Raw genomic sequence first — 12528 nt, forward strand, 5'->3', positions numbered from 1 at the left:
AAACTTTCAAGTAATAAAAATGCAGGTCTTAACATCTTAACATCAAAAAAAAACTTTATAATTTCCATCTTCTGACATTTTAGCAACTTATCCTAATTTTGAAGTTTTTTTTCTTGTATAAGCAATAAAACTATTTTATACCACTTACTTTAATTACTTATTTCTTAAGTATCAAATATAAATTCTAAAACATTTCATTTAAAAAAACAAGTCTTGGAAGAAATTTTCCATGACAAATCAGGTAGACATAGCTCTATTTAAAATTAATTGACATTCAGCACAACTTCTGCATTTAAAGTTTCCGATAAAAGCTAAAGTGTGTAGATAAATCGATTATTGTTTGTTATACATAGAAACTACAAATTTAGACATGATTAATAAAAAAAAAAAATTAATAGTAGCTTTAATTGCGAGTTTCACAAAAAAAAACACAGACTCAATATATATTTTTAAATTTTAAGCTTCAACAAGTTTTTAAAAAAATATAAATTTTTAAACATAATGCTTCGTATATTTCTGTTATAAGAATAAATCCAAAATTTTGTCTATTTTAAGTTAGAGTATTTATAAAAGCAATAAAAATTGTTAATTTTTTTTTGTAATACCATGTTATTCAAGCTTGTTATTATAGGATTTAACACGTTTGACTACAAATTAATAGTTTTACTAAACTATCAGTAAAAACTTTAACAAAATAATATCAAAAAGAGAAAACTCTTTCCAATAAAAAAGTTAAAGTTTGAACCCGAAGGAAACTTTGGCGCGAGAGTTCTTTTTTCCAAGTATTTTCTCCTGCTCCTCTTTTTTCCTCCGCTTTTGTTCTTCCTCCATCTTCATGCGATCTTCGTGCAGCCTCCGCTGATCCTCCACTATCTTCAGACGATCTTCCGCCTGTTTGAATTGTTAAAAATTCTGATTATTCGTATTGAACGGTAATTTTTTGTATTTTGTAATTTTTTCAAGAATCAAAAATTGTAACTATTCTCTGTATGGACACAACTCTGTGTGACAGCAAAATATAAAAAAATAAGAACTATTTTAAATCAATCTTGTATAAGTTGCCAAACAATTCTAGATTTCAATAAGAAAACGCTTGAATAAACATTAAAAAAAGTACTACAAAAATTAAACATATTAGAATTTAAGTAACATAAATTTAATTTTTTTTTGCCATTTTTGTTAGAAATAGGTAATTTTCTAAGTTGTATTTATTAAAAATGGAGTAGATTTAAATTGAACATAAAATACTTCTTGCATTTTTAAATGCTTAGTATATACAAAATAATTTTCAATCCATTAAAATTATTGTTGAAAGTATTTTTATGGAAAACTTAAAAACAATATTGCACAAAAAACTATATGTTATTGTTATAATTTAATTAAATAAGCATAAGAGCTAAACAACCGGTGCTTGAGTTTTGATTGATTTAATTTTTATAAAAAAAAAACTCTGTATACTTTTTCTGTTTTGTAATTACTTCATACCTACTAAACATTTATATTTACTTAAAAAACAAAACTATTTTAAACTTTATTTAAGATTCCTTTTTTTTTTTTATTTAACAATTTCTAAAAATAATACTTTAAAAAACAATAGCATTTAGCAATAACATGTTGAATTGCTGTTACTTAGCTTTATTATTTAAAGTCTATTTTTTATTTCATACTTAATATTAAGTATTTATTTAATTACATCTAGGACTTTTTAATAATTCCAAAACATATTTTAACAGGGTTGCCAAATGTTTTTGGCAAATTTTCACCAGGTTTTCAAAATTTATTCCAGGTTTTTAAATTTACATATTTTAGGGTCTTTTTTAATTTAAAATTAAGTTGAAGATAAAAAAATGTGTTAATTAGTATAACAACATTGAAAAGATATGTTAAAACTACTTTAAATGTGTTTTATAATAAAAAAATCTTTTGATGAAAAAAAAACTTTATCTACACGGTAGATTTTTTTTCAAATCGAAATTTTACTACTTAACATGTAAAAGATGTTTAAAATTCCAGGTTTTTCAGTGATTTTCGTTCAAAATTCCAATTATTTTTCAAAATTTCTCAAATTCCAGGTTTTTTCAGGATCAGGCTTTTTGGAAAACCTGTAATAATTAGAAATTTATTCTTAGTACTTATTAAAACAAAAACAGGAATCTAATTTACGTTTATCAAAATTATGCATAATAGTTGTATGTTACTAACTAATATAATTTTTTATACAAAAAAAAACAAAAAGTTTTTATTCAAAAAAAAATTCATAGCTTTTAAACAACTTAAAAACTGCATAGTGTTTCTATAAAAAATGAAAAAAATTAACAGAAACTTATTTTAGCAATACTTTAAATAGAAACAGTTCAAAACTTAGTAAAATACTATTAAAGGTAAGTTGCAGTATAAATTATTAACAGTCATGAAAAATTAATAAAAAAGATAATTAAAACCAAAGTAGCATAAGATCAATATTAGACTTAAGCAACGAAGCACCAAAATTGTAATACTTCAAGGGTTTACTTTGGATGAAGATTATTCTATATTGTGTCAACACAAAAAATTGTTTAAAAATAAAATTTATAGAAACAATTTTTTGATTAACAAATGTAAATTAAAAAAAAATCAACTAAGTAACTTTAAACAGACTTACATCTAAAAAAGTTGACAAACAAAATCATGACTATGCTTTTTTAGTTTGTTAAACAATTATGTTCTTGTTTAAATCAATTAAAATACTTGAAAATATAATAGTTTAAAAAATTGGAAATAAATAATAACCACATCAATTTAAAAGTACTCATTTATTAAGTTTAACGGCGCCTCTCTGTGCTATTACTAGCTCAGTTCTAAGAGGTTTATATAAAGTAGATAGGATTACTATAAAAAACTTTGTAGTTATAGCACATAGATACGTTGTTGTTATACTCCAACTAACTTGAAACGTTCAGATTTTTATCAGAAAAAACTATTGAACACACAAACTTTATTAATAAACTAACCAGTTTAGCTTTAGCTTCGCGCATTTTTCTGTCATTTTCTTCAATAATAAATTCGAGCTCTTTCTTTTTCTGTTCCTCCTCAATCTGTCATTTATTTACTTTCTTAACAATTGCTTTTATTTTCATTTAATTAATATAATTAAAAAGTTTATGAAATAATTATTAAATATAATCTAAGAAACTTTGGATAACTTATATTGTGAAGTATATTACAAAATATTTATACCATGCTTGTTTAAGCTTATGAAATATTGTATACTTAAGTTAAAAATCGCTATCTACTATTTCAGGAATAATTCTACACTTTTTAAACATATACGGTTTTTTTAATTATAACTCCATACGATTTTATTTTAATAAAAAAGTTTTATAAATAGTTTAAAAAAATTATTTTAAGTGCTTTCACAAATAACTAAAATTAAAAATTATAATTATTAAAGTTTTTAGGTTATACAAAATTTCAAAAACTAACTTATGGTTAAAGTAAAATTTTAATACCATAATAGAACTAAGAAGTATGTTTGAACTATAAAATTTTATAACTTTCTTTATCTCAATTTGTTTTTAATGTTAAATAGTTTATACTGGGCTTGTTTACAATCATGATTCTTATATTTCTTTCTTAAGTGAAGTAGAGATATATGTTTATTGTTTTACAAAACATCAAAACATTTAATATTTTGATTTTTTATAAAATAAAATCTCTTGAAATCATAAAAAATTACAAATAATAATAGTTCTACTACTAAACATTTTACATATACATTTGATAACCTAATGATCTTAACCAAGAACTTAGTTTTATGATATTTTTTATTTAATAAAAAAAGCATAACACACAGGATTGCCAAGTTTTTTTGTGAAAATTCTTCCATGTCTTTAAAACTATACGTTTTTGGGTATATTTTTAGTAAAAAGCTAAGTTTAAGGTTAAAAACTGTGCTAAGTAGTATAACAACATTGAAAAGATACTGTAAAGCTACTTTAAATGTGCTCTTAAATAAAAAAAAATTAATGATGACAATTTTTTTTATTTATATGATTATCTATATGGTTTTTCATTTCGAAAATAAAATTTTACTGCTTTACATGTGAAATTGTTTTTCTAGATTTTTTAGTGATTTTTGTTCAAAAAATCAGGTTTTTTAATGATATTTGTTAAAATTTCCACGTTTTTTAAGGATTCCAGGTTTTTTGGCAATCCTGAATACAATTAGATAATGGAATTTTAGCAGGAAATTTCAAATAAAAGTAATATTATTTTTAATTAACTTTAAGTACAATATGACTAAATGTCCTGATAAAAAATAATCTATTCAACACTGAGAGCTTGAAAAGAATTTATTTCCCGACTTTATTTGCAAATTGAAGTCCCAGTCATATAAACTTTTACTTTTCTAATTTAATTTTTGACTTACCATAGGCCAAGAGAATTGAGTTGATTCTACTAATTAAACTTGTCCAAGAGATTCATTCTATAACTCATAGCAAAATGTTTCAAACAATATCAGAAAAATTTAAATAACCCATTGGTTACTTGAAAAATCGTATAAGTTTTAAAAATTAAAAAATAAATCTTAAGTCGTTTAATACCTTTTATTTACAATTCTAATTAATTACCTTGCATTGACTATAAATTGCATAATAAACACCAAATTTTCAGTTTTAAATATTTTTATTTCATTTAATACTTTAAATATACCCAATATAATATGTTTAATAAAAAAAACCTCTTTATTTTTTCTTTCCTCTATTTCAGCTTTTCTCTTTTCTTCTTCCATTTTTAACAAATTTGATTCCATTTGTTTTTTTAATTCTTCTACACGACGTTCAACCTAAAAGTAATTTTAAAATAAAAGTCTGTACAAAATTTAGCATAAACTTTTACTAAAAAAAACTAAGAAATTAAAATTCTATAAATTTTAGACAAGAAAAATAAATAAGATTAATGTTGAAATACTTAAAAATTAAAAGCATACATTTCCATAACAAAAAATTATTCATTATTGTAAAACATCTTCTAATAAGTCGTGAAGTGGGTTTATTAACTTAGACAATTTATACAGTATACGGATAAAAAACTGAAAAATCGCTTGTTATTTCAAAGAACAGAAAACCCTTAATCTGGCTTGACTTTTACCGGGTTGCCAAAGGTTTTTTGAACTTTTTTGTCAGGTTTTCTAAATTACTTCCAAATTGTTGAAAACACAAGTTAGTCCATTTTTAGTATAAAATTAAATTTTATGCAAAAAATGTCTTAAATGGTATAAAGATGTTTAGAAATACTGTAATAATACTTTAAATGTAACTTTAAACAAAAAATACAAAAAATATCTTTATTTAAACAAACTTTTGTATTTTATCAAAGTTTTACATGTGAAAATTGTTTTAAATTTCAGGTTTTTCAAAGTTTTTAAGTGACTTTTTTCAAGTTTTCAGTTTTTTCCTTTAACTTCTAAAATTACAGGTTTTTCAAGTTTTTTTCGTCTAAGTTTTTTAAATGTTTTTTCAGGAAACTCTGCTTTTATTGAAAATAATTTATACGTTACAAAAGTTTTTTAATAAACTTTATATACATAGTAAAATAGCTTTTTGTCTTGAAAAAATTCACATAAAAATTTAAAGAATCTAGAAACTTGTATTATGCCATAGATCGATCTAAAAAAAACATGGCCTTTCTTAATCGAATTCAAAACATATCATCAAAAAAACATAACAAAAATTCTAATTTATTCCAAAAACTCAATTAGACCGTGAAAAATAAATGAATTGTGAATGCAAAATTTCTTAGATAATAACATCATCAAAATTCAGTTCATAGTGAAGAAAAACTTTGTAATTGTGTTCATATCAAAACTCCTCACTTTTTTTTTTCAAACCCCATTTTTCCTGACTTTTTTTTTTTTTTTTCTTTTTTCCTGACTTTGTGGCAACACTGATTATGCATAAAAACACATAGGACTATAGGATTATACTTTTTAAGAATGCTGCTTGTAAGGCAGTGCTTAATTTTTTAAAGTATATTATACTACTTATATGAACTACGAGTGGTAATGAGAAAACTAAACACAAACAAATTAAGTTTATACAAAAAAAAAATATGTAAAATACTTTCAAATATATCAGAAAATTTGTTTGTCTTTTTCTAAAAATAATACTGTAGCTCAAATTAACAGTAAAAAAAATTATTACTAGTATTTAAAAAGATTTTATGCAATAATTCGAATACTTTTTGCAAAATAGCTTTCCAAAATTTTTCAACATTAATTTTAAATCTAAAAAGTTTTTTTTTTAATGCTTACAGCAACTAGAAAAGTATTTGTACACTTTAATCAGAAACTCCTATATTACAGACGGGAATGGGTCACTTTTGCACGAGAGAAAAAAAATGTGTATAAAATAAAAACTAAATTGTGAATTTTAATTAAAATATATATGTATATATATAAATTAATCAATAAAAAAAGTAAACGACCGAGGGTAAGGGTTAGTGGTAACAGTGATAGTAAAAGAAAAATAATTAAAAAATATTTAAAAAAAAATAAGTAAACTCGAAAAAATTAAATTAATTAACTAACAAAAAGGAAAAAAAGTTACCGATCGAGGGTAAGGGTTAGGAGTAACAGTGATAGAAAAAAATGTATATATTTACCTAAAAATTATTCAAAATATAAATTTAAGCGTTTTTTAACAAAAGATACAAGCGAAACAAGTTCACTGAAATATATAATAGTAATAGCAAATTATACAGTATCCTTCTTTTATTACACTGACATATGTTTCTGTGTCTTAAACGAGTCAACACACTTCAACGGAGCTATGAAAAATGTATTTCCTTTATTTTCATAGCTCCGTTGAAGTGTGTTGACTCGTTTAACACACAGAAACATATGTCAGTGTAATAAAAGAAGGATACTGTATAATTTGTTATTGTTATTTACCTAATACAAATTTCTAACTAAAAAAAACAGGAAAACGAAAAAAGTAAACTATAAAAAAAAAATAATAACAATAAATTTACCGATTTAGTGTAAGGATTAGGGGTAATAGTAATAGCAATAAAAAAATTAAAGTTAAAATAAAAATTTTTTTTTTTTAACCTGTGCAAAAGTGACACCCACCCATTACAGACTAACCCAGTAACAATTGTTTATACTGTTTTACACAATAGTATGGATAATAACAATTTATCAAATTAAATCAATTTTACTTATAAAATTTTGTTGGTAATTTATTCAACAATAAAGTATATAAAGTAGAATTGTTAATTTTTAATAAAACTGGACAATTACATACATTTGATAACTTTAAATTATATATAACTATTTAAAATTTTATCATTAGAATATTTTAAAAACTTTGAAATGACCACTCTGAAAATAAACTATTTTTAGTTAAAATAACTTCAAATTTTAATACTTAAAAAACAAGTACAACATTTTTTATATGTTGAAACCAAGTTTTCCTAAACTCATTTTATTATCACTGTTGGCAATAATTTTAACAATAACGTGCCTTAACTTTATTTTTGCTTGCATTTAAATTACTTATTGCATCTTGATAGCCAAAATCGCCCTAAACGGGTGATATCATCAACTTTTGAAAACCCTAGTTTAAACTAAAAACCAGACAATTTGCAAATGTAATATTAATAATTTCAAACGTGCTTTGTAAAGTAACAATATTTAACTAAAAATATAAAACAGACAAAAGTTTTAAGGTTAATTAGCAATAAACTATCAGTTATCTTCTTCTAGTTGTCTTACAGAGCATTTGTAAAATTTGACAACATTTTGTAATAAAAGAAATATGCATTATGTATTAATAAACAGGATTGCTAAAGGTTTTTAGTAAAATTATTCCAGTTTTCAAAAAATAAGTTTTTAGGTTCATTTTTAGTAAAAAATTTAACTTAAGTTTAAAAAAATGTCTTAAATAGTATAACAACTTTTAAAAGATACTATAAATATACTATACTTTAGATATATTTTAATAAAAAAAATGTTTTATGATACAAATGGACATTTGAATTTATTTTTTTGATAGAATTTTTGTATCTAAGGAAAATTTTGTTACTTTACATCTAAAAATAGCTTAAAATTCTAGGTTTTTTGATGATTTTTGTTAGAAGTTAAAAATATTTTTTGCCAAAATTGTCAAATTCAGAATTTGAGGTTTTTAGGCAACCCTGAATGGGTCGGCTGCAGTTGTAAGGTTTTAGAATTTTTTCATTCATAAATGAGGTAAAGTGATAATTCAGCAGAAAATTAAGAACATCTATACTCTTATTTCTAACCCACCTTATCCAAAAATTTTAATCTTCACCCATATCCTAACTCACCTTACACGAATTTATAAAAAATTGAACAAAAATAAGTTTTATTACTTAAATCTTAAATTAAAAATAAGTAAAATATTAGCCAATTAGAAGCAACCTTAGAACTGCAGCCGACGCACCCTGAATAGTTGATGAAAAAAATATTTATATATTTGTTACACAATTTGTAGAGTTTAGGTAAAACACATTTAACATAAAAGCAAAAAAAAAAACTTTACTATTATTAAATTTAATTTCTTTTATATTTTTCTATATATTATTTCAGTTTATCAATGCTTATATGCTTATCATTACTTCTGAAATTAATAATGACTGTTGTGTATTTCAAAGTAATTTTTATTTATATTTTTAGATATAACATACTACAGCATTAAAACCCAGAGATTCAAACAAGCTTATTGATTTGTTAACTTACTTGAATTTTTTTTTCAAACAAATACAGATTAATACTAAAAAGATCCTCAGTTATAATTCAAACAAGTTAAAACCATCAGAAAATCAAAACAACTGTTTTTGTATTTAAATAAGAAAAAAAGAATAAACTCTAACCTCTTTTTGAATTTCAGGTTCTCTCTTTTTTATTTCCTCAGCTATCCTCATTTCAACTATTTCAGCAACACGCTTGGAAACTTGTTCTTCAATTTCCCTGTCTTCAACTTCCTTTTTTTGACTGTAAAGAATAATTCTTTTAGTATTTGAATAAATCATAAATAGTCATATAGAAAAAAGCAGACATCTCAAATTAACTATTAAAACCAAAAACTTTCTGTAATTCGATGTTAATAAAATTAATCATTTTTATCTAGCTTTTAACTTACTTACTTACAGCATTTAATTAATTTAAAGATCTTTTTAATATTATACACTTAAAGATTTTTAATTTTTTAATTTATTATGAAATTTTATAATTTATTAAAATTATAAAGTAGAATACGATAAAGAGACTGCAGTTTTGTTTTTTAGTAAATACTACTGGTTGTTTAGCTTAATCAATTAAAATACATTTGTAATTGGGTTGTATTACTACATAGAGCCTGTAATTGAATTAAATATTATAACCTTTGAAAGTATATTCAACTGTACAAATTTATAAGTTTTTTTTTATAAACAAGTGTTTTAAATAAAGAAAAACAGTTTGTAGCTCACTAAGAGTGATAATTTGTTTGAGGATACGCCTATTCTTTACTTACAACTGTGTAAGATTTTTACAACTGATGTGTATCACCTGGAAATGAAGAATTTCAGATTAATTCCAAACTTGGTGTAAAACAGTTAGTTATTGAAATTATTTATTAACATTTTTAAAGTACATACGATTGACATTTTAAACTATTTCTAGAAAGTAATGTTCAAGTTAATATTTGTTTTAAGACAAAAAATTATTATTAGCACTTTTATATCTTATATAGATAAAACATGTATAAAATGTATTTAAGTTAATATAATATATTATTAGTTAATAAAATCTTACATTTTTCTTTGCCTTTCAATAGCTTCTCTTAGCTCATCATCCTCTTTTGAATTTATAGCAGAAGATTTTCTTCCAAGCAAATCATACTTGTCACTTTTTTTATGACTACCAGACCTAGATCTCTTATGCCTTCGATGTCTGCTCCCAGAACGAGATCTTTTTCTCTTTCTTTCTCTATCATGAGATCTCTTTCTTCTACGATCACGATCTCTAGACTTTGAACGATGTCTGGAATGTTTTGACGTCTTGCTGCTGCTTTGGTGCTTTTTTTTAGATTTACCATTTTCCATTGGACTTTGACTTTTTTCCAAGTCTTTAAAAACATCAAGAAGTAGATTATTACTCATTTTATAAACTTGTATATTTCTGAAAACAATTCAAATCATAGAACATTTTGATATATATTATAATATTATATAATCTTATACACATAATGCCTTAAATTAAACTTAATACTACTCAGGGTTTGAGCCAAAAAAACTGCCCTGGGTCACCCTGAGCTTTTTTATCCAATTCTTTGAAAAAATTATCCGCAAACTACTTATACATCTTGCTTATTTTATTTCTTAAAAATTAAAAGGAATGTTGTATGTATATGTTTCTGCATTACATGTTCACTTATGAGAAAGACAGTTTTTTAATATTCAACGCTAAAAGTTTACATCAATTAAGATTTTTAAATAATTTTGATGTATGTTGATATATATAACTTTATATATAATAGAAAATAGTTAAAAATGTTTTGACATTTTAATTGACTTAATCTTACCACATAAAGTACTCACTAGCATGAATAAACTCAAATCTTGTTAATTAAAATTAATTTCAAATTTAAAACAAAAACTATTTCTAATAGTAGTGAAGAAGTAGCAGCAATGCTACAAAAAATTTAACAAAGTATTTCTAAATCAATAAAAATCATGTTGTTGAACAAAATTGGTTATATTCCACAAAATATTGAAACTGGATCAACTAAATCTAGAAAAAAATCTGGCTGGATATTTTTATTAAATTAAAACTGTCCTGAGTTTAAAAAAAGTCAAAATATTCTGAGTTACCCTGAGTCATCTTGAGGTTTTCTAGAATTTCAAAATATCCTGAATACCCTGAAAGTGGGCAACCCTGGTATATGCTAAGACAATATATTTTTTGAGTTCTGCTACAATATTATCCAATGGAACTTTATTTTTAGTTTCTATTTATAATTAGCTCTTAAATTGTTTTAACAATTTTTAATTACAAGTGAAGAGGTCAAAATTTAAACCTGGCATGTTAGTGATGCATTTTTGAAACATAAGCAATCAAACATTGACTGTAATACAGGGTTCGTGCGCGAAATTCCTTTTCATTTAGCCTGACAGAGACCAATTTAGCCTGACATTTTTTCAAAGTAGAAAAAATCACCTTCAGAAGGCATTTTGGGTATCGGGGGGTCTCAATTAGCAAATTAACACAATAAAAGTATTCACAAAACTACTTTTAAAGAAAATAAAAATATAAATGAATTATTTTTCAACATCTATCAATCGCTTACCCAGCAACTTGAATATTTTTAACTGGTCATTGTAATTTCTGCTTCAATGAATTCATACCTTTATTAAATTTTAGGGCTTAGTTACATCCACCTATTATCACCCATATACATGGTTTGTGTCAATTAGTACTTGAATTCGTCAATTATAAGTTACATGACTGGACCAGAAGCTTTTATTAAAACAGAAATGTGTATAAGTCTGTAAAAAATAAACAAAATGTAATTAAACACATCTCTCAAAAACTTTATGTTATCATTAAAGCATCTTAATTTTTAAAATAACTAATTAAGCTAATCATGATATTACATAAGTTATTTCAAAGAATCTTTTTAAACGAATACATAAAGATAAGTATTAAACACATGATCTGGACTCTAAAACTTATCTTTTCATTAACAACATAATTTTGAAAACGATAAGTTTATCATATACCTGTTTTTAAAATACATGCTTTTATCACTTAATTTGAACTTTTTAAATAAAAAAACTAAACTTTAAAATAAGCTTTATTAGGCTAAGTAAAATTATCTAAGCGTTATAATAAACGAAAACATTTAAAAAGAGTAAAATAAAAGTTACTATCAACTCATTAACTTGCAAAATATGATTCTACTACTTATGAAACTTATATCTTTAAGCTAAGTTTTAGTCTTGTGAATATCTCTAATAACTTTGAATGAACAGAAAATAAAATATATGAACAAACTGCTAAGAGTATTAATCTAAAAAGTATTTGGTATAAAGCCTTTATATTAGAAATTAAAACTGTTTAACCAACTACGCTCTGAAAAACAAAGCTCATGTAAACAAATTCAGACACACAGCTAAGTTGTTGAACTAAACTGTAATGTTTAAACTGTACTTTTTTATGAATTTTTATAATTATGACGTATATAATCTACTAAAAACAAAATATAGAAGATTCTTAAAATTATTTTAGAGATTCAACAAAAGGTTTTAAGCACTTATTTTTACAAATACTGACTGATTTTGTCTTTAATAACTAAATCTTTATTTAGAAATAAATTCACATCTCAATTTATTCTTAATTAAAAAAAATTCATGCATTTGAACTGACAAAAACTGAGATTCTCAAATTTTTAAACATAAAAACTGATTTAGCCTGACGTTTTTCAACTTTTTTCAAAAAAACTGATTTAGCATGATTTAGCCTGACGCGCACGAATCCTGGTA

General features: G+C 23.6%; 1 protein-coding gene across 2 annotated transcripts; it reads right to left on the minus strand.

The window, feature by feature from the left end:
* Positions 1–387: 387 nt before the first annotated feature.
* LOC145843397 (arginine and glutamate-rich protein 1-A-like) lies at positions 388–11499 on the minus strand. 2 transcript variants are annotated; one of them, XM_082950873.1, is made up of 6 exons: positions 11334–11499; positions 9800–10112; positions 8878–8998; positions 4721–4825; positions 2991–3074; positions 388–891 (listed from the first exon to the last, which is right to left on the minus strand). In XM_082950873.1, the coding sequence occupies exons 2-6, from the start codon at positions 10087–10089 to the stop codon at positions 733–735; spliced, it is 759 nt and encodes a 252-aa protein (XP_082806999.1). In that variant the 5' UTR covers positions 10090–10112; positions 11334–11499; the 3' UTR covers positions 388–732. The 2 variants fall into 2 exon arrangements, with proteins under 2 accessions (XP_082806999.1, XP_082806997.1); XM_082950871.1 differs by lacking the exon at positions 11334–11499 and having other exon boundaries at positions 9800–10166.
* Between the last annotated feature and the right edge of the window lie 1029 nt (positions 11500–12528).

Source organism: Thalia democratica, chromosome 8, assembly GCF_965202585.1.
Source record: "Thalia democratica chromosome 8, ktThaDemo2.hap1.1, whole genome shotgun sequence".
NCBI classification, from domain to species: domain Eukaryota; kingdom Metazoa; phylum Chordata; class Thaliacea; order Salpida; family Salpidae; genus Thalia; species Thalia democratica.

What these genes read in the sequence shown, in the direction of transcription:
- LOC145843397 (XM_082950871.1), bottom strand. Translation starts at nt 10,146, where the DNA reads ATGAGTAATAATCTACTTCTTGATGTTTTTAAAGACTTGGAAAAAAGT. An exon ending in ATTGAAAGGCAAAGAAAAAT is followed by an intron (nt 8,999 to 9,799) that starts GTAAGATTTTAT and finishes TATTCTTTACAG; the next exon opens with TCAAAAAAAGGAAGTTGAAG. An exon ending in AACCTGAAATTCAAAAAGAG is followed by an intron (nt 4,826 to 8,877) that starts GTTAGAGTTTAT and finishes AATTACTTTTAG; the next exon opens with GTTGAACGTCGTGTAGAAGA.